At 70.9% G+C, this 23,934-nt stretch overlaps 5 protein-coding genes across 5 annotated transcripts; 4 read left to right on the top strand and 1 right to left on the bottom strand.

The window, feature by feature from the left end:
* Positions 1-1,023: 1,023 nt before the first annotated feature.
* LOC143155638 (dromaiocalcin-1-like) lies at positions 1,024-2,419 on the top strand. The gene is given in 6 exon segments (XM_076328608.1): positions 1,024-1,090; positions 1,440-1,483; positions 1,485-1,535; positions 1,631-1,774; positions 2,122-2,227; positions 2,352-2,419. Coding segments are annotated over 6 exon segments (480 nt in total).
* A 2,236-nt stretch (positions 2,420-4,655) lies between these two features.
* LOC143155593 (C-type lectin LmsL-like) lies at positions 4,656-5,838 on the bottom strand. The gene is made up of 4 exons (XM_076328564.1): positions 5,658-5,838; positions 5,239-5,381; positions 4,978-5,074; positions 4,656-4,723 (listed from the first exon to the last, which is right to left on the bottom strand). Exons 1-4 carry the CDS (start codon positions 5,836-5,838, stop codon positions 4,656-4,658), a joined length of 489 nt encoding a protein of 162 aa, XP_076184679.1.
* An 8,780-nt stretch (positions 5,839-14,618) lies between these two features.
* On the top strand, positions 14,619-16,375 carry LOC143155592 (struthiocalcin-2-like). The gene is made up of 5 exons (XM_076328563.1): positions 14,619-14,676; positions 14,753-14,847; positions 15,313-15,480; positions 15,604-15,709; positions 16,308-16,375. The coding sequence occupies exons 1-5, from the start codon at positions 14,619-14,621 to the stop codon at positions 16,373-16,375; spliced, it is 495 nt and encodes a 164-aa protein (XP_076184678.1).
* A 1,916-nt stretch (positions 16,376-18,291) lies between these two features.
* CIMAP1B (ciliary microtubule associated protein 1B) lies at positions 18,292-19,978 on the top strand. The gene is given in 9 exon segments (XM_076328607.1): positions 18,292-18,400; positions 18,523-18,539; positions 18,541-18,604; positions 18,607-18,726; positions 18,830-18,925; positions 19,342-19,463; positions 19,578-19,659; positions 19,662-19,717; positions 19,848-19,978. Coding segments are annotated over 9 exon segments (744 nt in total). The 3' UTR covers positions 19,926-19,978.
* Positions 19,979-21,904: 1,926 nt separating this feature from the next.
* Positions 21,905-23,763, top strand: TYMP (thymidine phosphorylase; the record flags this gene model as incomplete). The annotated part of the gene is given in 7 exon segments (XM_076328606.1): positions 21,905-22,104; positions 22,621-22,733; positions 22,735-22,824; positions 22,918-23,016; positions 23,151-23,280; positions 23,389-23,507; positions 23,601-23,763. Coding segments are annotated over 7 exon segments (841 nt in total), but the record flags the coding sequence as incomplete, so codon positions are not given.
* Between the last annotated feature and the right edge of the window lie 171 nt (positions 23,764-23,934).

The raw sequence follows: 23,934 nt of genomic DNA, 5'->3' as shown, positions 1-23,934 counted from the left end.
GGCGCGGTGGGTGCTCACACTGCTGTGGTGCATGCTCACACTGGTGCGGTGCGTGCCACAGCAGGCCGGGGCTGGGTCTGGGCACTGCCCAGCACAGGCGAGACAGCCCAGCAAGGCGCAGCCCAGGGCCGGGCACCTTCGTTGAGGTGAACACCAGAAGCTGCCCGAGAAGCACCAACACGGGCAGGGCTCTGCCGGGACAGTCCCCGTGACCCTGTGAGCGGGGCCGGGGCCGGTCGTGCTGCCGGACCAGCGCTGCACCCCAGCACAGCCCAGCTCCCCCATGCTGGGTCAGTCGGCATTGCCTCCCCAGGGGGTGCCCTGCCCCGGCACCCAGGGTGCAGAGAGTGAGGGCAGCATCCCAGGGTGCCTGGGGGCAGTGGGGCTGGGACCATGGGGCTCAGCTGGGCACGGGGACTCAGGGCTCCCGGTGTGTTTGGGAGCATTGCCCGCGGCTGGTGCTGGCGGCACTCGCTGCTGGGGGTGGCCCTGGGACGAGGGGCTCTGCTGTGGGCTTGCTGGGGTCCTGGGTGGCACTGGCTGCTGGCACTGACGGGGACCATGGGCACATCCATCCAGGGACCGGTGCCTCTGGGAGCGTTTGGGCGAGGGGAGGCCCAGGCTGGGGGTCCTGCCACGAGGGCTGTGCCCACTCTGGGGCTCCTGCCTGCACATGGCAAGCCGGAGCTGTGGGGTGGCCGCCTCTCCCCTTTGATCTGGCTGCCAGCGGGGGCCGGGCGGCTCCCAAGAGCGGTTGCCACCCGCCCCATCACTGCTGGACGCCCCACGCCCTGGCCGCAGCCCCTATAAAGGCGTCGGGGTGGCTGCGTCCTGCTCCAGCTGGGCTCATCTCCACATTGCTCCTGCAGGTGCTGGGTGGCTGCTGCGGCAGGTGCTGCGGCAGTGGGTGCCGGGGCAGGCGGCGGCTGCTGGGGCGGTGGCTGCTGGGGCAGGCGGTGGGTGCCCGGGCCGGCCCCACGCCGCCCCGCTCCAGCCTCCCTCTCTTTGCAGGGAAGGGAGAGGATGGGACCAGCCGCTTTCCTGGGGCTCTGCCTGCTCAGCTGCCTGGCCCTGCACCCCTCACTGCAAGGTGAGCCCCTGCAGCCTGCCCTTCCCTCCCCTCTGCCCCCACTCCCTGCCCCGGCCCTTCGCCCACGTTACCCACCCCCAGGGCACCCCCCCCTGCCTTGCTGCCTGCCCTGCCCCTCCTGCCCCCCACACGGCCCGGGGACGGGCACTGCTCCCCCCCGGGCAGGGATGGGCACTGGGGGCTCCCCGAAACGTGGAGGATCAGGAGCAGCCCCCCTAGACGGAGACCGGGGGTGCCCTGAGCCCCCCCCAGGGCTGCTGCCTGCTGGGTCCCGGCTACGGCCAGGTGCTGCCTGGGGGGGGGGGGGTGTCGGGGTGAAGGCCCTAACACCCTGCCCCCCCCCGAGCAGAGGTGCAGGCGAACAAGTGCCCCCGGGGCTGGCTGGACTTCAGGGGGAGACTGCTACGGGTACTTCAGCCGGGAGCTCTCCTGGAGGAAGGCAGAGGTAGGTGCTGGGTGGGGGGTGCCCTCGGCCCCCCGCTGCACAGGCAGCGCTGCCAGCGCCCCCCCCCCCCGCCCCGACCTGCCTGTCCCTGCCAGGCTTGGTGCAAGGCCGCCCGCGGGGGGTGCCACCTGGCCTCGCTGCACACCCCCGAGGAGCACCGCGCCCTCGCCGCCTTCATCGCCCAGCGCCAGCGCCGGGAGGAGGAGGAGGAGAACGTCTGGATCGGCCTCTACCGCCGGGTGAGCGTCCCTGCCCGCAGCGCTGCCCGCAGCCGCCCCCGCGCTCCCGGGGGTCGCCGCCCCAACGTGCGCCCTGCCCCGGACCCTTCCCACGCGTGCCCGGGCACCCCGTCCCGGAGACCTGCCCGCGCCCCGCCTGCCCCTGCCCGCACCCACGCCTGCCCCTGCGCTGCCCGCGTCCGTCTGTCCGTCCTCTCCCCCTCTGCGCCTCCCCCGTGCTGGCCGCCCTTTGCCCACCCTTGCCAGCCCCCGCACCCCCGCTGCCCCCCAGCCCGGCCCTGTGCCCCCCCGCGCCCCCCGGTCGCTGCCTCACGCCTGCCTTGCCTCCTGCCGTCCCGGGGCGGCAGAGCCAAGCCTGGATGTGGGTGGACGGGTCCGAGAAGCGCTACTCCGCCTGGGAGGGGGATGACCTCCCCCCGGGGAAACACTGCGCCGCGCTGGAGGACTCCTCGGGTGAGAGGGGGGCCCCGGGTGAGGGCGGCCGCCCCCCCCCCCCCCCCCGGGCGGGCGGGGGCGGAGGAGGGGAGGAGGGGAGGGTCCCCCGGCCCCCCCAGCGCTGGCTCCTCTTCTCCTGCAGGTTTCATGTCCTGGGAGGACGATTCCTGCAGCGAGAAGAAACCCTTCATCTGCAAATACGCAGCCTAGGAGGGGGCCTGCGAGGCAGCCGCCCCCCCCAGACTGCACCCTGCACCCCAAACCCCGCGTCCCCCTGCGTCACACCCCAACCCCCATACCCCATTGCACCGTGCATCGTCACACCCCAACCCCGGACCCCCAGACCCCCACCCTGTGCCCCATTGCATCATCACACCCCAACCCCGGACCCCCAAAGCCCCCACCCCTGTGCCCCATTGCATCATCACACCCCAACCCCGGACCCCCAAACCCCCCACCCCTGTGCTCCATTGCATCGTCACACCCCAACCCCGGACCCCCAAACCCCCCACCCCTGTGCCCCATTGCATCGTCACACCCCAACCCCGGACCCCCAAACCCCCCACCCCTGTGCCCCATTGCACCGTGCATCGCCACAGCCCGCACCCCCGGACCCCAAATCCCCGTGCCCCATTGCCCCCAGACCCCAACAGCTCCCTCGCCGCCGCGGGCGGCCCCCGCCCCACTCCCTGGCCGCGGGAGGGACCCGACAATAAAGTGCGCCGACGCACCCGTGGCCCCGCGTGTTCCTCCGCCGTCTCCGTGGCCCCCGCTCTGCCCACCCTGCCCGGCCTTGGCAGGGCACGACCCGCCCCCCCGGGAGGCCCCCCCGGGGGACGGGGACCCGGCAGCACCGCGCGTCCCCCGAGCTCCCCACGGAGCTGGGGGGGTGACGGGGCAGAGCGGGGGGGCACAGCCGAGCGCAGGGACCCCCCTGCCCCGCGCCGCTGCCGCCCCCGCGGCCCCGGGACCCGCTGGCATCCCGGCTGGAGCCCAGCCCCCCCCAGCCCCTCTCCCCCGGCTCTGGAGCTGCCCCGGGGGGGGGGGGGGGTGTCAGCGCCGGCCCCCAGGCGGGAGCGGCGTGGGAAGCGGGGGGGGCACCGCGGGGTGCCCCGTCGGTGCGTTCCCGTGGGTGCGTGCCCGGGGGTCCACGCAGGGGGGTGCAAACCCGCAGCAGGAACCCCGTTGCCCCCAGCCCCCCCCCCCACCCCGCCCAGAATTTCTACAGATTTTTCTATATTTTATGGTCAAAATAACCAAGGACCAGACGGTTCCCCCCGCTGCCACCCTGCCGCAGCCTGGAGTGCCCGGTGCGGGGAGCGGGGCTGGGCGCTGGCGCCGTGGGGCAGGCTGTGTCCCCAGGGCGGGGGGTGTCCCCAAGGCAGGAGGTGTCCCCAGGGCAGGAGGTGTCCCCAGGGCAGGGGGTGTCCCCAGGGCAGGGGGTGTCCCCAGCAGGAGGTGTCCCCAAGGCAGGCTGTGTCCCCAGGGCAGGATGTGTCCCCAAGACAGGAGGTGTCCCCAGGGCAGGGGGTGTCCCCAGCAGCACATGTCCCCAGGGCAGGCTGTGTCCCCAGGGCAGGAGGTGTCCCCAGGGCCGGGGGTGTCCCCAGGGCAGGAGGTGTCCCCAGCAGGAGGTGTCCCAGGGCAGGAGCTGTCCCCAGCAGCACACGTCCCCAGGGCAGGAGGTGTCCCCAAGGCAGGAGGTGTCCCCAGGGCAGGGGGTGTCCCCAGGGCAGGGGGTGTCCCCAAGGCAGGCTGTGTCCCCAGGGCAGGAGCTGTCCCCAGCAGCACACGTCCCCAGGGCAGGAGGTGTCCCCAAGGCAGGAGGTGTCCCCAGGGCCGGGGGTGTCCCCAGGGCAGGAGGTGTCCCCAAGGCAGGAGGTGTCCCCAGGGCAGGGGGTGTCCCCAGCAGGAGATGTACTCAAGGCAGGATGTGACCCCAGGGCAGGAGGTGTCCCCAGGGCAGGGGGTGTCCCCAGCAGCACATGTCCCCAGGGCAGGCTGTGTCCCCAGGGCAGGAGGTGTCCCCAGGGCCGGGGGTGTCCCCAGGGCAGGAGGTGTCCCCAAGACAGGAGGTGTCCCCAGCAGGAGGTGTCCCAGGGCAGGGAGTGTCCCCAGCAGGAGATGTACTCAAGGCAGGATGTGACCCCAGGGCAGGAGGTGTCCCCAGGGCAGGGGGTGTCCCCGGCCGTGGGGCTGGGCACCAGCCACATGGGGCACGAGTGGCTTTGGTGGTGGCACTGCTCGTGCCCACGCGTGCGGGGGGAGGACGACAGGCGCAGGTGGGTGCTGAGTGCTCAAGCCAAGGTTTATTGCCTGCCGGGCGTGCGGGGGGCCCGGCTGGGGTGGCCCCAGCAGGGCGGCAGGCAGGGAGGGGCGCAGGGACGGCAGGGAGGGGGCCACGGGTGCACCCCCAGACCCCGGTGCCAGGGTGTCCAGCTGCCCCTCAGAGCTGGTGCCGGCACAGGAAAGGGAACTTGCAATCGCAGGGGTAGTTGTGCCAGAACTCGAAACCTGGGGGGGGGGATGACAGCATGTCACCCCGAGCCCTGTCACCCCCCCAGCAACACCCCCTTTACCTCCATCACCCCCCTCCCCTCCATCACTCTCCACCTCCATCACCTCCCTCACCCTCCACCTCCATCACCCCGCCCCTCCATCACCCCCCTTTACCACCAGACACCCCAACTCTCCCGCAGCGGCCAGGAGTCCCGGCCACGCCAGGGGTGGCCACGCCAGCCCCCCCCACCTCCCGGGACCTGGCTGACCCGAGAGCTTGTCCGGCACCACCCGGTCCTCCTTGTCCCACTGGGCCCAGCGCTTGTAGTCGAAGACGGGGTTATCTGACCACTTCCACTGCCTGGTCTGTGGGTGCCGGGGGGGCATGGGGGTCAGTGGGCATCCAGAGCGGGGGCCGGGGGTCAGCGGGTGCCCAGGGCGGGGGACCCGTGGGCTCCCAGGGCAGGGGACAGGGTCAGTGGGGGCCCGGGGTGGGGGTCAGGGCAGAGGCGCAGCCCCCTGACACTCACGTGCTCCTCGTCCTGCAGCCCGGTCCAGGCGTTGGCCCCGTCCCTCTGGCTGGAGACGTAGCGGGAGAGGACCCTGCTGGCCCCCCGGCTGTGGATGGAGGCCAGCCGCCCCACGGGGCTGTACCGCTTGCACTCGGCCGGGGGGGGACACGGGCGGGCGGCGCAGCACCCAGCACCTGCAGCCACCCAGGCACTGGGTGCTGGGCACCCCCGCACAGAAAGCCCAGGGGTGGGGGGAGCGCAGCAGAGCCCTCCCCGACTGCGTCTGGGGTGCGTAGAGCAGAGCCCTCCCCCAGCTGGCTGCAGCCCCCCAGCGCTGGGGTCCTGCTCCTGGCCAGGGCGATGTCCCAAATCCTCACCCGCCGTCCCTCCCCGGGGACCCCCCAGCATCCCCCGGCAGTGCCAGCACCCAGCTGAGCCCCGGCCCCAGGTCCTCCTCTCAGTGAAGTACCCGTAGCAGTACCCCCGGCAGTAGAGCCAGTTCTGGGGGCAGGGCCGGGGGGCTGGCGAGGGCACCCTCAAAACGCAGGCAGAGCCGCCGCTGTCCCATGGGAGGGGGGCACCCACCACCGCCCCACGGCCCGTGCCCCCCACTGCCATGGGGACGGAGCCGGGATGTCTGCCGCGGGTGCGGGGCCAGATGGGCACCAGCCCCCCCAGACCCCATCTGGCAACGCCCCCACCCAGCGACACCCCCACCTGGCAAAACCCCCACCCAGCACGCCCCCACCCAGGGGCACCCCCCAGGCTCTACCGCGCAGCCGGCACTTGGGGCGCCCGGGGCAGGGTGCGGGGAGGGGTCCCACAGACAGGGCTGGGCACCAGGGGCTGCCACGGGATGGGGATGGGGAGCGGGGATTGGGGATCAGGGATCGGGGATCAGGGATCGGGGATCGGGGATCAGGGAGCGGGGATCAAGGATCAGAGATCAGGTATCAGGGATCCAGGAGCAGGGATCAGGGAGTGGGGATCGGGGATCGGGGATTGGGGATCAGGGAGCAGGGATCAAGGATCAGAGATCAGGTATCAGGGATCCAGGAGCAGGGATCGGGGATCGGGGATTGGGGATCAGGGAACAGGGATCAAGGATCAAGGATCAGAGATCAGGGATCTGGGATCTGGGATCAGGGATCGGGGATTGGGGATCAGGGAACAGGGATCAAGGATCAGAGATCAGGTATCAGGGATCCAGGATCAGGGATCAGGGATCGGGGATTGGGGATTGGGGATCAGGGAACAGGGATCAAGGATCAGAGATCAGGGATCAGGGATCCAGGATCAGGGATCAGGGATCGGGGATCGGGGATTGGGGATTGGGGATCAGGGAACAGGGATCAAGGATCAGAGATCAGGTATCGGGGATCCAGGATCAGGGATCAGGGATCGGGGATCGGGGATTGGGGATTGGGGATCAGGGAACAGGGATCAAGGATCAGAGATCAGGGATCAGGGATCCAGGAGCAGGGATCAGGGATCGGGGATCAGGGGATCAGGGTGTGCTGGATTGGGCGCTGCCGCCTGGGGCAGGGAATTGCACCTGCGTCCCACGAGGGCCCATGGCCCGGGCAGGGAATCACGTCTCAGGAAGGCTGCGAGGAGCAGGCAGCCGAGCAGGCGGGGGGGAGCTTGGGCCCCGCACTCGTCTCTTCTGCTGCAGAGGGAGCAGAGGAAGGGCCGTGAGCGGGGGGGGCCAGGACGGGGAGAAGCACCCGGAGCTCGGGTGCCAGGGCTGCTCGGGAGGGTCCCTGCCCAGCTGGGCAAGAGGGCTCGTCGGGCTCCCTCGCACCACGTACCCCCCCGGGACGGAGGGCAGGGGATGCCCAGCTCCATCCTGGGACAGAGGGCAGGGGATGCCCAGCTCCATCCCGGGACGGAGGGCAGGGGATGCTCAGCTCCATCCCGGGATAGAGGGCAGGGGATGCTCAGCTCCATCCCAGGACGGAGGGCAGGGGATGCCCAGCTCCATCCTGGGACAGAGGGCAGGGGATGCCCAGCTCCATCCCAGGACGGAGGGCAGGGGATGCTCAGCTCCATCCCGGGATAGAGGGCAGGGGATGCTCAGCTCCATCCCAGAACGGAGGGCAGGGGATGCTCAGCTCCATCCCGGAACGGAGGGCAGGGGATGCTCAGCTCCATCCCGGAACGGAGGGCAGGGGATGCTCAGCTCCATCCTGGGATAGAGGGCAGGGGATGCTCAGCTCCATCCCGGGATAGAGGGCAGGGGATGCTCAGCTCCATCCCGGAACGGAGGGCAGGGGATGCCCAGCTTCATCCCAGGACGGAGGGCAGGGGATGCCCGGCTCAGCACCCTGAGGAGCGGAGCCGGGTACAGCAGGACCCTGCACCCATCAGGGTGAGGGAGGGCCAGGCCAGGGAAGGGACTCACCAGAGCGTGGCACTGGGCAGGCAGGCGGGAAGGTCGGGGATGGCCTTTGGGGACCGTGCAGCGGTGGCTGCCCTTGGGACAGGTTACAGCCGGGTTACGGGTTCCTCCAAGGGTGGCTGATGGTCGCTCAGGAGCCCAGAGGGCAAATGTCACTCTCCGGCTTTACAGCCACCAGCAGGGAGGGCAGCGGCAGCTCCAGTTCCCTGGAAGCGGGGACGTGTTGGGGGACGTGCTCGAGGTGACGCTGCTGCCCGTGCGCACGTGAAGGCACCCTGGGGTCCCGCCGTGACCCACCCCGGAGGGCAGGTTTACGCTGGCCAGAGGGAGGAAAGGTTTTAGGCTGAGGGTGGTGAGACACGGGAACAGGCTGCCCAGAGGAGCTCTGGATGCTCCATCACTGGAAGGGTTCAAGGTCAGGCTGGACGGGGCTTTGGGCAACCTGATCTAGTGGGAGATGTCCCTGCCCATGGCAGGGGGTGGGCTGGGGGGTCTCTGAAGGTCCCTTCAACCCCAACCAGTCTGGGTCTAGGGTGCAGCCTTCCCAGGAACGGGGACGGAGCAGATTTGATGTGACCCCGGCAGCCCTGTGGTCCCAGGGGAGCGGGCTCGCAGGGACAGGGGTGCAGGCGTCCCCGTCCCACATCGAGGGCTCTGCAAGGACCGGGGGGGGGGGCTCAGGGCATGGGGGGCTGGGGATGCCGAGGGCGGCAGTGCTGCCTTCGCCCCGCTGCCCTCGCTGCCTCCCGGGTCTCCGCCACCCCGCGAGGATCGTTCATCCTCGCTTGCCCTCACCGGCAAACGGGGAGCGACAGAGCCCTGCCCACCCCCACCCAGCCCCTCTCACAGCCAGACCCCCGACGGGGTGCTGGACCCCACGGCTGGCTGCTGGACCCCACGGCTGGGCGACAGGACCTCGGCCTCCTGGCTGCTCCCACACCACCCCCCTCGGCCTGTGGACACCTGTGGGGCACCGGCATCCCTGGGGGCACCGGCAGCGAGACCACAGCACCCCTGGGGTGTCTGCCTGTGGGAGGTGGAGACCTGTACCCACGCCAAGCCCAGTGCCGCTGCTGTGACTCCCCCGAGGTCCCACCAGTCGACCCACGAGGATGCAGCACCCGCTTAGACAAAAGCGCTACAGGCAGCGGTTCAGTACGAGCTGTAACACCGCAAGGCACCATCCCGCAGCTCAAGCGGGCGCTCACCCCGCCGAACCGCGCCGCGCCCGTGCGCCCAGGTCTGGCAGCCACGACCATGGCCACGGCCAGGCAGCCGCCGGGCCCCAGGCAGGGACTGCCCCGGGCCGTTTGGTGAGCGGCACGGACCTGCTGCTGGCTGGCACGTGCATCCTATTGCGTTTGGTGAGATCTGTTAGCGTGAAACCAGCAGGCAGCATGTATTAACACAAACACCCCTTGTGAGCGTAAAGACAGTCCAAGGGCAGCGACACAGGCGAGCTGGCTCTGAGAGGGAACAGGTTTCAGCCTGTGGGTCCTTCAGAGGACCTGGAGGAGCAGTTTGAGTCATTTCCCGTGCCGCCGAAACGCCAACAGCAGCTGGCTCACACGCAGCGATGCCCGAGGCTGGGGCATCACAGGGACACGCTGGTGGGACCTGGCTGGTCCTTCTGCTGGGGGTTGGACGCCCCGTGCTCATCATACACGGGTCGACGGTCACGTAAGAAATTAAATGTTAAATGTCCAGGTTGAGATGCAGAGGGAGCAAGACATGCCAGGGTACAGGCAGCTGCCCGACGCTGGGGTGGCTCTTGCAGGCGCTGTGCCGCCGAGCCAGCACCGGCCGGGCCTGCAGCCGGTGGGACAGCAGCTCTGCCTGGGGTCATCACCGTATCGGCCAAGTGAGCGCCACGGGTTGGAAGAGCAGCTGAATTGCATTGATCACTTAATGGGGTTGACTGAAAGGGGCTGTGATCCGCACCATCAGGCACGTTGCCGCGCGGGTCCCAATTATCGTTAGCGCTTGGCCAGCCATTACGCCGCAAACTACGGTGTGTAGAGTTAGGACCAGTGAAATTGCGGCACCTTTGGCGATTCGTGTTGCCCGCACCTGCGGCAGAGGCCAGAGCTCCAGTCTGTCAAAACTATCATGGCTTGTAATTGGGGAGGTCCCCAGTTACAGGGGTCCATGAGTGTCCGGGTCAGCATCGGTGCAGGCTGGTGCTCGGGGCTCACGTGTAAGTCGGCGCCGTGCCTGGGCAATGGGGAGCGAGCATCACTGCAGTCATTATACATGACCCATATATAAAGTAATAATTATGAGAGGGAAAGGCAATTAAAGGAGTTTTCCCCAAAACCCTTCTTAGCTCTGGTGCTCCCGGCTGCCCATGACGTTGTCCGACCTCGTGATGAGCAAGGTGGGACCGAGGAGCCGGGGAAGCCCCTGGGCTCCGGCTGCGGCTGCTGCGGGAGGGGTAACCTGGAGGGAAGCACAAAACACCCGCTTCGTTCCCTCTGGACGCGGGATAACGGGGGGGTCCCCGCGCTGGGGGACGAGGCGGTCGTGGTGCACCTGCCTTGGCCGTCCCACCCTTCCCCTTCCAGCACGGGAGCCACGGCGCAGCCCCAGCCCGCACCGCGCGGGAGCCGTATATGCTGTGTAGGGGCCCGTGTATGTCGTGTAGGAGCCCGTATGTGTTGTGTAGGCTCCCGTATATGCTCTGTAGGGGCCCGTGTATGTCGTGTAGGAGCCCGTATGTGTTGTGTAGGCGCCTGTATATGCTGTGTGGGGGCTCGTATATACTGTGTAGGAGCCTGTATGTGTTGTGTAGGAGCCCGTGTATGTTGTGTAGGAGCCCATATACACTGTGTGGGGGCTCGTATATGTTGTGTAGGGAGCCCGCGTATGTTGTGTAGGAGCCCGTATGTGTTGTGCAGGTGCCAGTATATGTTGTGTAGGCACCCATGTATGTTGTGTAGGAGCCCATATACACTGTGTGGGGGCTCGTATATGTTGTGTAAGAGCCCGTGTATGTTGTGTAGGAACCTGTATATGTTGTGTAGGAGCCCGTATATGCTGGGGGGGGGGCTCGTATATATTGTGTAGGAGCCTGTATGTGTTGTGTAGGAGCCCGTATGTGTTGTGTAGGCGCCCATGTATATTGTGTAGGAGCCCATATACACTGTGTGGGGGCTCGTATATGTTGTGTAGGCGCCCATATGTGTTGTGTAGGCGCCTGTCTGGCAGGCAGCACAACTGCCCACGGCTTGGCCGGGCTGCTCCCTCTGCCTCTCATGTTCTGGGTGCGGGGGGACATTCTGCAGTAGTTCTGACATCCCCCCCACTGCCGTCATGGGCATCTCGTCCCGGGTCCAGCACCCTGCCCATGGACCTCAGGCAGCGGCATGGCCGGGGGCGGGGGGGCAAAGGCCTGTCATCACAACCGAAACCAGGGTCCTCCCCCCGCCCCAGCTCCCGGTGCGTTTATTGCCTCCATCATCTGCCCTCGAGACCGGCCGCGCTCGCCCGCACTCCCGCTTTCGCAAGCCCGGGGCTGAGGCTGGTTTCTGACTGTTGCGGTTGTCAGGTCTTGACACGACCGAGACCCAAAGGCAGCTGCTCGCCCCCCCCGCATCCCTATCTCCACCTCCGCGTCCCTCCCTCTCCCCTCCGCATCCCTCCCTCTCCCCTTCGTCACCACTTTCAGTGACCCCATTCCATCCCACCCAGGTGTTTTCCACCCCCTGTCCCCCCACCACCTCCGTGTCCTCCCCCCCACCTCTCCCAAGCATCCCCCGTGCGTGCACAGAGTCGCACCCCCGACACTGGCTAGCGTCGTGCCCAGGAAGGGTCACTGGCTGCTGGCACGGCCGTTACCGACTTCGGCTTTCCTGGAAGGGCCGTTTGTTATCACCATTTCTTTCTGCTGCCCTTATCAAGGATGCCGCGGGCTCCCAGCTAAGTGCAGATCCTTCCCTGCCAGTATGTTTCCATTACAACCGGGTCGCCCTTAGGCTGCTCCAGCAGTGCCAAAGGCTGGGTGCCAAACCCCACAGCTGGGTGCCAAACCCCACAGCGGGCTGCCGAGCCCCGCAGCTGGGTGCCAAAACCCAGGGCTGGGTGCCGAGCCCTGCAGCTGGGTGCTGAACCCCACAGGTGGGTGCTGAGCCCCACAGCTGGGTGCCAAGCCCCCTGGCTGGGTGCTGAGCCCTGCAGCTGGGTGTCAAACCCCACGGCTGGGTGCTGAACCCCGTAGATGAGTGCCAAGCCCCATGGTCTGTGATGAACACCATAGCTGGGTGCTGAGCCCCGCAGCTGGGTGCTGAGCCCCATAGCTAGCTGCTGAACACCACAGCGGGCTGCTGAGCCCCGCAGCTGGGTGCTGAGCCCTGCAGCTGGGTGCTGAGCCCCATAGCCAGGTGATGAACACCACGGCTGGGTGCTGAGCCCTGCAGCTGGGTGCTGAGCCCCATGGCCAGGTGATGAACACCACAGCTGGGTGCTGAGCCCCACAGCTGGGTGCTGAGCCCCGCAGCTGGGTGCTGAGCCCCATGGCTGGGTGATGAACACCACGGCTGGGTGCTGAGCCCCGCAGCTGGGTGCTGAGCCCCATGGCTGGGTGATGAACACCACGGCTGGGTGCTGAGCCCCATGGCTGGGTGATGAACACCACAGCTGGGTGCTGAGCCCCGCAGCTGGGTGCCGAACCCCCTGGCTGGGTGATGAACACCACAGCTGGCTGCTGAGCCCCACAGCTGGGTGCTGAGCCCCACAGCTGGGTGCTGAGCCCAATAGCTGGGTGACGAACACCACAGCTGGGTGCTGAGCCCCACAGCTGGGTGCTGAGCCCCATGGCTGGGTGATGAACACCACAGCTGGGTGCTGAGCCCCGCAGCTGGGTGCTGAGCCCAATAGCCGGGTGACGAACACCACAGCTGGGTGCTGAGCCCCGCAGCTGGGTGCCGAAGCCCCTGGCTGGGTGCTGAGCCCCCTGGGCGGGCGCTGGAGCCCCCCCGCAGCCCGGCTGCACCGGCGCGTTCCCTGCCATGCCGGCCGGCTTGGCGCGGGGCCCGCGGCCGGTTTGATGCCAGGCGGAGGCGTTTGATCTCGGGCCGTGAACGGCCGCGGGGCCGTTCGCACGGGCCGGCGCTCCGGGGGTTGGCCGCGGTGCCAGGGAGCCGGAGGAGCCCCCAAAACACATCGCCGGGGTGAGGGGCCAGGGCTGCAGCCGGGATCTCGGGGGACCCCCTGCCACCGCCCCCCTCATCTGTGGAGCGTCCCCTGCCCTCCGTCCCGGCATGGAGCTGGGCATCCCCTGCCCTCCGTCCCGGGGGGGTACGTGGCGCGAGGGAGCCCGACGAGCCCCGTTGCCCAGCTGGGCAGGGACCCCCCCCACCCCCCCCCCCGAGCAGCCCTGGCAGCCCGAGCTCCGGGTGCCTCTCCCCGTGCCGGGGCAGCCCGCACCGGGGAACGGCACCACGCCAGCACCCTTCCCTCGCTGTGCCAGAGGCCGGGGCGCTGCCACCGCCCGGGTGCCAGCATGGGGCGAGGGGGGGGGGGGGGGGGGGGACGCGTGGCGGAGGTGGCGTCGGGGCCGTGTGAGTGGGGGCTGGGGGGACACGCTGCTCCTGCTGCTCACGAGCGAAAGCAGGACGCGCGGGGCCGGGGAAGGTCTTTTCATCTTGGCCGGACTCGCCCCTGGCTCCGGCGCTGGCACCCGAGCGCGGCCGCCCCTTCGGGGGGTGACGACGAAAGCAAAGCCGGGGCCTCCCCGCCACGGACGCCCCATCAAAGGGAGCAGCGGGGGCCACGCGCCGCTGAGCTGCCTGCGTGCGTCGACGGGGCCCAGCTGCGGTCGGCCCTGTTTGCTTTGGGGCAGGGATGACATTTAGGGTGGCTCACGGCGTGCCTCGCCGCCCACCCCTCCCCGCCTGCCTGAGGATAAAACCCCTGGGGCTGCTGCCCAGCTCCCCGGAGGGTCCGAGCCAGCGCCCGCTGCCGTGCCGAGCTGCCGAGGGGACGCAGGTGAGTCCCTGCTGCATCGCGGGGGGGGGGGGAGGGGGGGGCTGCACTCCCGCATCGGGGTGACCTGGCCGCAGGGCATCCCCTGCCCCAGCCTGCAGCCACAACAGCCCAGGAGCCCCTGCACTCTGCACCCCTGTGCCCTGCACCCCACATCCTACACCCCTGCATCCCTGTAACCCTGCATCCCGCACCCCTGCAACCCGCCTCCCTGTGTCCACACACCCTGCACCCCTGCACCCCACAACCCTGCACCCCTGCACCCACACCCTCCCACACCCTGCACCCCTGCAACCCGCCTCCCTGTGTCCACACACCCTGCACCCCTGCACCCCGCAACCCTGCACCCACACCCTCCCACACCCTGCACCCCTGCAACCCACCTCCCTGTGTCCACATGCCCGGTTCCTCACACCCCGCACCCCAACATCCCTGCACCCCTGTAACCCTGCAGCCCTGCACCCTGAATCCCTCTATCCTGCACCCCTGCTCATTTCATCCCTGCACCCTGCACCCTCGCACCCCCTGCACCCTCCCCACCCTGCACCCCACCCTGCACCCCCACCCCCTGCACCCTCGCACCCCCTGCACCCTCCCCACCCTGCACCCCACAACCCTGCACCCCCACACCCTGCACCCCCCACACCCTGCACCCCACAACCCTGCACCCCCACACCCTGCACCCCTGCACCCCGCTCCCCTCCCTCCTGATTCCGTCTCATTGCTGCTCCCCTGTGCACTGCTGGAGCACCCTGACCCCCCCCCGCAGCTGCACACTATGGGCTCCCCTGCACCCACTGCCGCAACCACACCACCACCAGGTTGGGGGGGGGGCGTCCCCATGCACCCCTGTCGAGTCCCCTGCCCGGCCCTCCTGCTGCCAGGCTGAGCCTGGGCTCAGCTGGAGGGCCGGGCAGGGGGCTCGGGCACCCGTAGGGTGGGGGGGCTCAGCAGGGAGCTGAGCACCCCCCGATCCTGCCGCCGTCCCTCCCCAGGGAAGGGACAGATGGGACCGATGAGGACGCTGAGGCTCAGCCTGCTGGGCTGCCTGCTGCTCATCCCCTGGCTGCGCGGTGAGTGCCGGGGTGGTGGGGGCACTGCGGTGCGCCCCGCGCCCCCCCGCTGCCTGACCCCCCGCCGTCCCCGCAGGGCAGGAGCCGGCTGCCTGCGCCTGGGGCTGGGTGCCCTTCGAGGAGGGGTGCTACGGCTTCTTCCCCCGGGAGCTGAGCTGGAGAAGGGCAGAGGTGAGATGGTTGGGGGGGCTGGGGGGACGTGGGTTTGGGGGTGACGCCCCCCCCCCCCCCCCATGGGGCACCCCATCCACCCCCCCCCCATGGCCGCAGTGCCCTGCAGCGCTCGGCAGGGAGCTGAGTTTTGCTGGTCCCTGCCAGGGCCGCGCATTGGGGTGCCGGTGCCACCCGGGATGGGGATGCTCCTCTCCGAGGAGGTCCTGGCCCCGTACGGGACCGGCTGCCACCACAGTGGCACCACGGCCACCCTGTGCCGAGGGAGAGCATCCAGCTGTGCCGGGCACCACGTGCGCCCACGTGCCCACAGCACCAGTCCCATCCTCAGCCTTAGTGGAGCCGGAGGTCTGGGACCACGGGTTGGGGTCGGGGACCAAGGGTTGGGGTCAGGGACCAGGGGTTGGGGTCAGGGACCAGGGGTTGGGGTCGGGACCCGGCATCACCCTCCCGTCCCCGCCGCAGGCCTTTTGCCAGCGCTTCGGCGCAGGCACCCACCTGGCCTCGGTGCATAGTGCGGAGGAGCACCGGGCCATCGCCGCCCTGCTCTCCTCCTCACGCTCCGGTGAGGACAGCGAGGAGGAGGAGTACGGAGACGACGGCATCTGGATCGGCCTCCACCGTCCCCTGGGGGTGAGTGCAGCCCCGGGGCAGAGTCGGGACCCCCCCCGGGACCCCCGAGACCCGCTCCCGGCAGCCCTGAGCGGGGCCGGTGGCACCAGCTGGGGGTCACAGAGTCATTCCCCCCCCCCGCAGAGCCGCCGCTGGCAGTGGTCAGACAGCTCGGACATGGACTACGGCTCCTGGCACCGGCAGCCCGGCCCCAGGAGGAGAGCCTGCGTCGCGCTGCAGGATGCCACCGGTGAGCACGGCCCCAGCGAGCATGGCCCCACCGGTGGCACCGGGGACCCGGCCACCAGCTTTCCTGGCCACCAGCGTCCCCGGCCACCAGCGTCCCCGACCACCCACAGCACAGGCTGACCCCCACGGCGGCTGCTAGCTTGCAGCTGGGGCAGCCCTCGGTGGCGGGTGGCACCTGGGGGTACACGCACACACGGACACGTGCACACACACACACCTGCACAAGCACACACATGCTGTGCAGGAGCACACACATACACACATGCACCCTGTGCACATGTATGGACACGCGCTGTGCACGCACATACACAGTGCATACACACGCGCGCGCGCACGCCCCGTGCACACATGCGCGGCGCACGCGTGCTGCGCACACACGCACGCACAATGCACACACAGACACATGCACGTGTACGCGCCATGTGCACACACAGACATCCCTCGCACACGCACGCACTCTGCACGTGGGCGCGCACACGCACACGCGCGGTGTGCGTGCCCCGGGCTGCGCTCCTGGCAGCAGGGCTGCAGGGGGGCTGTGCCGCAGGGGCCGTGGGGGTCCCCGGGGGGGGGGGGCTCACGGCCTCTTTCCCTTCCAGATTTCATGACGTGGTACAGCGACGCCTGCACCGACAGAAAACCCTTCATCTGCAAGTCCAGCGCCTAGAGACACGGGCAGCCCCCAGCGCCGGCCCCGCTGCCCCTGCCCGCCGCCCCTGCCTGCCGCCCCTGCCCACCGCCCCTGCCCGCCACGGCGCAGCCCGGCCGCCAGCCACAGTAAAGGTCCCTGAGCCCAGCCTGGTCTGCGCATCCTTCGTCCTGCGCACCCGGGGCCTCGCTGCCCAGATCGGGATCCCACGCTGCCCCACGGCGCCGTGGGGCTGGGGAGGGAGGGACCCAGCCGGGGCCTGGTGTGCATGGGGCACCGGGGTCACCCGGCCACCAGCCACTGTGGGGTGCGGGGACGGGGACGGGGACGGGGATGGGGATGGGGACGGAGACAGGGACAGGGACAGGGACAGTGTCCAGGCAACCCGGGGCAGGGAGAACGTCTGCCAGAGGAACAGCCAGGGCTGGCGGACCAAGCCCTGCAGCACACCCCATGGAACCCCCATAGCCCCCACGGGACCCCCACGGCGTCTGGGAGACCCCCATCACCCCAGTGGGGCTCCTGTACTCCCAGAGAGATCCCATGGCCCGTGTGGGACTCCTGTGATCCCCAAGGGTCCCCCATGGCCTTAGGGAGAACCTGTGACACATGTGGGACCCCCATGGTCACAGTGGGATCCCATGGCCCCTGTGGGATCCCCCACGGCTCTTGTGGAACCCCGGTGGCTCCTCTAGGATCCCTATGGCCCCCATGGGACCCCCATGGCCCATGTGGGACCCCCGTGCCCCCAGGACCAGTCTCTCCTACGGATGACTCCTGCAGCGGGGCAGCCCCATGCCCGCAGCTGCCTGCGCGTCCCTGTCCCCGTGCCCCCATGACACCCCCATGTCCCCATCCCCGTCCCCGGCTGCCCAGCGCAGTTTGTTGTGCGGGTGCCATAGTAACTGGGGGAGGAGAGCCCGGCCGGAGCTCGGCACTGCTCAGGGTAAGGGGCCTCAGCCCCGCCGGGACCCCCACCCCGGGGCTGGGGGTGCATCCCTGGGGTCCCAGGGGCTGCATCCACGGGGTGCTGGGGGCTGTATCTATGGGGCGCTGGGGGCTGCATCCATGGGGTGCTGGGGTCTGCATCCCTGGGGTATTGGGGTCTGCATCCCTGGGGTATTGGGGGCTACATCCATGGGGTGCTGGGGGCTGTATCTATGGGGTGCTGGGGTCTGCATCCATGGGGTATTGGGGGCTACATCCATGGGGTGCTGGGGGCTGCATCCATCGGGTGCTGGGGGCTGCACCCATGAAGTGCTGGGGGCTGTATCTATGGGGTGCTGGGGGCTGCACCCATGGGGTGCTGGGGGCTGTATCTATGGGGTGCTGGGGGCTGCACCCATGGGGTGCTGGGGGCTGTATCTTTGGGGTGCGGGGGCTGCACCCATGAAGTGCTGGGGGCTGTATCTATGGGGTGCTGGGGGCTGCACCCATGGGGTGCTGGGGGCTGCATCCATCGGGTGCTGGGGGCTGCACCCATGGGGTGCTGGGGGCTGTATCTTTGGGGTGCGGGGGCTGCACCCATGGGGTGCTGGGGGCTGTATCTTTGGGGTGCCAGGCGCTGCATCCCTGGGGCTGCTGAGGGGCTGCATGCATGGGGTGCTGGGAGGCTTCACCCCTGGGGCGCAGGGGTTCCTTCCCTGGGGCCGTCAGGGCTGTCGTCCCCGGGGTGCTGAGCAGGGGGGGTGCCGGAGTGCAGGGGGGGTGCGGAACCCCAGAGCTCCCCAGCCATTGTGACGCTCGTGCCGCCAGGCTGCCGGTGCCGCTGCCGCCATGTTGCTGGCTGCTTGCCCGCGGACGGCCGCTGGCGCCCAGGCTGCGGACCCGCGTCCTTCTCCGAGGGGACCCCGCGGCTGGCACCGGAGGGCAGCGGGGCTGGGGTGGGGGGGGACGGGGCTGAGGGGCTGCGCTCGCTCCCGGCAGGGCCCGCCATGTCAGCCAACGCCTGGGTGGGCAGCTGGAGGCCCCACCGCCCCCGGGGCCCCATCGCGGCTCTGTACGGCAGCCCCGGGCCCAAGTACGGGCTCCCCACCAACGTCGGTGAGTCGGGGCCATGGGAGGCCGGGGGGGGGGGGGGGGGCCGCGGCGCTGGCGGGGCGCCGGGGGCCGGGGAGCTGGGGGGCCGGGGGTCCCGCGGCCCACCGAGCCCCCCGCCCGCGCAGGCTACCGTCTGCACGACCCCTTCCCGCGGCCGCGCCCCTGCCTACAGCTTCGGGGTGCGCGCGGGGGGGCGGCAGGAGGAGCGCTCCCCGGGCCGGCGTACCTGCTGCCCCCTGGGACCACCGCCAAGGGCAAGGATGGGACCCCCGCTTTCTCCATCTACGGCCGCCCCCGTGACCTGCCGCCCATCCGCACCCCCGGGCCAGGTGAGGGGGGGGGCCGGGAGCCCCGGGGGGGGGGGGGGGGGGGGGCAGGGCCGGGGACCCTCCCCAGCCGTGCCCATGGCTCAGCCCCCCCCGCTCCCCCCAGGCTGCTACTCTCCAGAGAGGGCCGGCAGGTTGGCCTTCCCCTCCGCCTGCTCCCTCCGCTCCCGCACAAGGCAGGGCACCAGCCACCAGACGCCGGGTAGGAGAGACGGGGGCCGGGCTGGGCCCCCCATCGTCCCCCCGGGCCGGGCTGGGGCCCCCATCATCCCCCCGGGCCGGGCTGGGGCCCCCATCATCCTCCCAGGCTGGGCTGAGCCCCCCATCGTTCCCGGGCTGAGTCCCCCACCATCCCTGGGCTGAGCCCCCCACCATCCCTGGGCTGAACCCCCCATCGTCCCCGAGCTGAGCCCCCCATCCTCCCCGGGCTGAACCCCCCACCATCCCTGGGCTGAACCCCCCATCGTCCCCGAGCTGAGCCCCCCATCGTCCCCGGGCTGAGCCCCCCATCATCCCCGGGCTGAGTCCTCCCTCCCCACCTCCCCAAGGGGGGTAACCCCCCCGTCCCACTGCACCCCAGCCCCCTGGCAGGGCCCGGCTGAGCCCCATTTCCCCCAGGTCCCGCTGCCTACCAGCTGCCCCCCATGCTGGGGCCCCGCGTGGTGAGCAAGAGCTCGGCCCCCAACTACTCCATACCGGGACGCAGCAACGTCGGCGCCTTCTACGAGGACCTGTGCAAGGTGAGGTGTGGGGGGCCGGGGGGTCAGGGGGGTGGGGGGCTGGGGGGCCAGGGTGCTGAGGGCCTGGGGGCCGGGGTACCAAGGGGGCCAGGTCACCGCATCCTCTGCCGGCAGACGCCAGGGCCCTGCAGCTACCGCATGGTGGACGCCGACGTCTACAAGCGGCGGGCGCCGCAGTACAGCATGCTGGCGCGCAACCCCTCCCCGGGGACACCACCACCAAGCCCGGACCCGGCGCCTACAGCCCCGAGCAGGTGAGGGGGCGATGGGGGTCTCGCCGGCGCGGGCAGGGCAGGGCAGGGCAGGGAGGCGGTGCTGGCAGCCGGGGGGCCAGGGGCTGTGAGACCCCCGGCCCTCATCGCCGCCGTCTCTCCCACCCAGCAGGGCCAGCAGCGGGGTCTGACATTCGGGATCCGGCACTCGGACTACCTGGCTCCCCTCATCGTGGACGTGCCCGACTAGGGGGGTGCGGGGCCGCCGCGGGGCCGCGGGCGATGGGGACAACCGATGCCAAAAGATTGATGCCTTCAGCCAGAGTCGCCCTCCTGCTCTCCTCGTGTCCCACCGCGTCGACCGGCCGGGGCTGCCCCGTCCCGCTCCGCCCTGGGTCGGGCAGCACCACCCGGACACCGTGGCCATCCCCGGGGGGGCGGGGAGCACTGGGCCCCTGCGAGCTGCCCTTTTCCCAGCCCCTGCACTTCTCTCCCGGAGGAGACCCTGGCGAGGCCACGGAGGGGGGGGGAGCAGGACTGAGCTGTGGCCCCACGGCCCCACGGCCCCACGGCCCCACGGCCCCACAACCGGGCGGTGCATGCCAGGGATGGAGGATGCGCTGCCCACATGGGTACCAGCCCTCCCTGCTCCAGCCCCGTCCCTGCCGCCTGCCCAGCGCACCCAGCTGACACCTTCTGGCCGGTCATGCTATCCCGTCCCGTTCCGTCCCATCCCATTCCGTCCCATCCCATCCCATCCCATCCCATCCCATCCCATCCATTCCATCCCATCCCGTCCCAACCCGTCCCATCCCGTCCCGTCCCGTCCCGTCCCGTCCCGTCCCATTCCGTCCCATCCCATCCCATTCCGTCCCATCCCGTCCCAACCCATCCCGTCCCGTCCCGTCCCGTCCCGTCCTGTCCCATCCTATCCCATCCCATCCCATCCCATCACGTCCCATCCCACCCCATCCCACCCCATCCCGTCCCGTCCCGTCCCATCCCATCCCGTCCCATCCCGTCCCATCCTATCCCGTCCCATCCCATCCCATCCCACCCCATCCCGTCCCGTCCCATCCCATCCCGTCCCTCCCCGCAGCAGGGGGTTGCTGCAGCCCCGGTCCCACGGAGCAGCCCGTCCCGCTGGCAGAGGGGCTCCCACCCGAGCCCGCTCTGGGGGCAGCCATGGGGACCCAGGGGCCTGAGGGCAGAGCTGGGGCAAAGAGGGCACAGAGGACCGGGGCCTTTCTGTGCCCTTGGGGCCACCAAGTCCCCTGCCCCCCCCAGCCCAGGACCCCTCTTCCCTCGTCCTTCCTTTTGCTGCTGACGTCCTCACAAAAGCCCATCCCACCCCCGTCCCATCCCCGTCCCATCCCCGTCCCATCCCCGCCTGCCTGGCCTTGACCCCCTGAGCAGCGGGGGGTCTGCCACGGGCACTCCCCGTCCCGCTCCCCGTCCCGGCCAGGCAAAGGGCAGAGGACGGCAGTGAGCTTCGGCCGGGGCAGGGCCGGTGCCGCCGGCTCCCTGTGCCGCTGGCTGCTGGCACTCTGCCCGCCGTGCCACGGCCCCACGGCTGTGCCAGGGCTGCTGCTCGCGCCTCCCTTGGTGACCCCCGCTGCGCCCGTCCCGCTGCCGCCGGGGCCCGACTCTGGCCACGGGTCCCCACACGGGGCACTTGGCTCCCCCCGTGGCACCAGAGCCTTCGGCCCCTCGGCAGGCGCCCACCCCGGCCCCCTGCCCTGTCCCCCCCCAGGGCCTGTGTCACCCCAGGGGCCCGGGGGACACACACGCATGATCACCCGGACCCCACGCAGGACCTCGGGGTGTGGGGCGGCACTGGGGGCGCTGGCCAGGGAGGGGACACTTGCCAGCAAAGCGCCGTGGGACACCCCCCCCCCCCCCCCCCCCCCGTGCTGAGGGCACCGTGGGTGCTGCGCGTACCATGGGTGCCGCAGGTGCCGCACATGCCACGGGTGCCACGGGACCTGCGGGTGCCATGGGTGCTGCGGGTGGGGACGCCGAGAGCTGTGGGGGTCCGAGGCAGGGGTGGCCGTGCAGAGCCCTTGGGCATCGCCTGGGGCTGCCCCATGGGGCCCGGGGGGGGGTGGAGGGGGGGGCCGGGGGGGGGCCCAGCCCCGCCGCCCACGCACTCCGGCCTCTCCCCGCCCGGCCTGACCCTCGCTCTCTGCCCTGGGACAGAGTCCAGCGCCAGAGACGCCTCCCTGCCGCGGGCACGGGGCCAGGCTGGGCAGGAGCGGGTGCCAGCTCCGTGGGATCGGGGTGCCGGCCGTGCGGAACCAGGATGGCTGCCCGGGCCTCCCTCCCGGCCCTCATCCGCAAGAAGCGGGACGGCGAGCGGCTGGAGGAGGAGGAGATCCAGAGCTTTGTGCGCGGCGTGACGGAGGGCACCGCACAGCAGGGCCAGATCGGTGGGCGCACGGCGGGGCAGGGGGACGAGCACGCCGAGGGGACGGGGCAGGAAGGGGCTTGTGGCAGCGGGATGTCGGGGGGGGGGCGGGGACGGGACAACACACAGCCAGGGGCATGGTGGGAACGCGGAGGAAGCATGGCCGGGACAGACTCGGGGCGGGGAGGACACATCACCGCGGGACCTGGCACGGGGACACGGCAAAGGCCGCTGCAGTGGGACGCACAGGGGGACGAGGCCGGGGCAGGGTGTGGGGGGGTCCCCGGCGGCGGGTGGGGCGGGGGTGTGGGACAGGGGGGCCCCGCGGAGGGCGGTGGGTGGGACAGCAAGGCCAGCCCCGGGACGTGGCAGGGGGTCGTGGCCAGGGGATGCGGCGGGGACCACCCCGGGGGGACGAGAGGGAGAGCCTCGGGGTGGGATGGGACGGGGATGTCAGAGCTGGGGGCTGCAGGGGCCCCGGGGAGGGGAGGGGGGGGGGGGAGGACGGGACCGCCCTGCCCACCCCCGTGCCCCCCAGGCGCCATGCTGATGGCCATCCGGCTGCGGGGCATGGACGCGGCGGAGACCCTGGCGCTGACGCAGGCCATGGCAGCCTCGGGCCGGGCGCTGGCCTGGCCCCCCGCCTGGCGGGGGGCTGCTGGTGGACAAGCACTCGACGGGCGGCGTGGGGGACAAGGTCAGCCTGGCCCTGGCCCCCGCCCTGGCCGCCTGCGGCTGCAAGGTGAGCGGGGGGGGGGGGAGGGGGTCCGGGCCGGGCAGGCGGGGCCGGGCGGGGTCCCCCTACCCCCTGCGCCCACCCACCCCACGCCCGCAGGTGCCCATGATCAGCGGCCGGGGCCTGGGCCACACCGGGGGCACGCTGGACAAGCTGGAGGCCATCCCCGGCTTCCGCGTCTCCCAGAGCCCTGAGCAGGTGAGGGACGGGGACGCGGCCACTGCCCCACCGTCACCCTGCCGGCGCGCCGGGCTGGAAGGGACCTGGGGGGGGGGGGGCCGGCGGGACGCGGGACGACACCGATGGGAGGCAGCGCGGCGATGGTCCCGCAGATGCAGAGCATCCTGGAGCGGGTGGGCTGCTGCATCGTGGGGCAGAGCGAGGAGCTGGCGCCGGCTGACCGGGTGCTGTACAGCCTGCGGGACGTCACCGCCACCGTCGACAGCCTGCCCCTCATCACAGGTACAGGGGGGGCAGGGACGGGCACCCCGGCTCCGCGCGGGGCCGGGGAGGGGGCACGCGGCGGGGCGAGGGTGGCGGGGCCCCAGCGAGGCTGCCCCGGCCCCCCAGCCTCCATCCTGAGCAAGAAGGCAGCGGAGCAGCTCTCGGCGCTGGTGCTGGACGTCAAGTTCGGGAGCGCGGCCCTGTACCCCACGCAGGAGAGCGCGCGGGAGCTGGCCCAGAGCCTGGTGAGCCCCCGGGGCCACCCGTGACCGCCCCCCCCCCCGGGGCTGGGGCCACCTCCTGCCCTGCCCACCCAGCCGCTCGGCGTCCCCGCGCAGGTGGCGGTGGGCGAGCGGCTGGGCATCCGCACGGCGGCCGTGCTGAGCCGCATGGACGAGCCGCTGGGCCGCTGCGTGGGCAACTCGCTGGAGGTGCTGGAGGCCCTGGAGTGCCTGGGGGGGGGGGGCCCCCCCGACCTGCGGGAGCTGGTCACCACCCTGGGTCAGCCACGGGGACGGGGACGGGGTGGGCGTGACCCGGGGCCTGCAGGCGTGAGTCCCCTGCCCCAGCCCTGCGCCCCCCCCCCCCCCCCAAGCCTCGGGGTCCCCCTCGCCCCAGCCCTGCACCCCTCCGTGGCCCTGGGCACCTTCCCTGTGTGTTGTGTGTGTCCCC

This window comes from Aptenodytes patagonicus, chromosome 1 (genome assembly GCF_965638725.1).
Source record: "Aptenodytes patagonicus chromosome 1, bAptPat1.pri.cur, whole genome shotgun sequence".
Classification (NCBI taxonomy): Eukaryota; Metazoa; Chordata; class Aves; order Sphenisciformes; family Spheniscidae; genus Aptenodytes; species Aptenodytes patagonicus.
Note: the sequence above shows the minus strand (reverse complement) of the source record. Positions and strands in the feature narration are given on the sequence as shown.

Coding starts and splice junctions, on each gene's coding strand:
- LOC143155592 (XM_076328563.1), top strand. CDS start 14,619: ATGAGGACGCTGAGGCTCAGCCTGCTGGGCTGCCTGCTGCTCATCCCC. Junction 14,677..14,752: donor GCTCATCCCCTGGCTGCGCG/GTGAGTGCCGGG, acceptor CCGTCCCCGCAG/GGCAGGAGCCGGCTGCCTGC. Junction 15,481..15,603: donor GCCTCCACCGTCCCCTGGGG/GTGAGTGCAGCC, acceptor CCCCCCCCGCAG/AGCCGCCGCTGGCAGTGGTC.
- LOC143155593 (XM_076328564.1), bottom strand. CDS start 5,838: ATGGCAGTGGGGGGCACGGGCCGTGGGGCGGTGGTGGGTGCCCCCCTC. Junction 5,075..5,238: donor GGCTGCAGGACGAGGAGCAC/GTGAGTGTCAGG, acceptor CGGCACCCACAG/ACCAGGCAGTGGAAGTGGTC. Junction 4,724..4,977: donor GGTGCCGGACAAGCTCTCGG/GTCAGCCAGGTC, acceptor CCCCCCCCCCAG/GTTTCGAGTTCTGGCACAAC.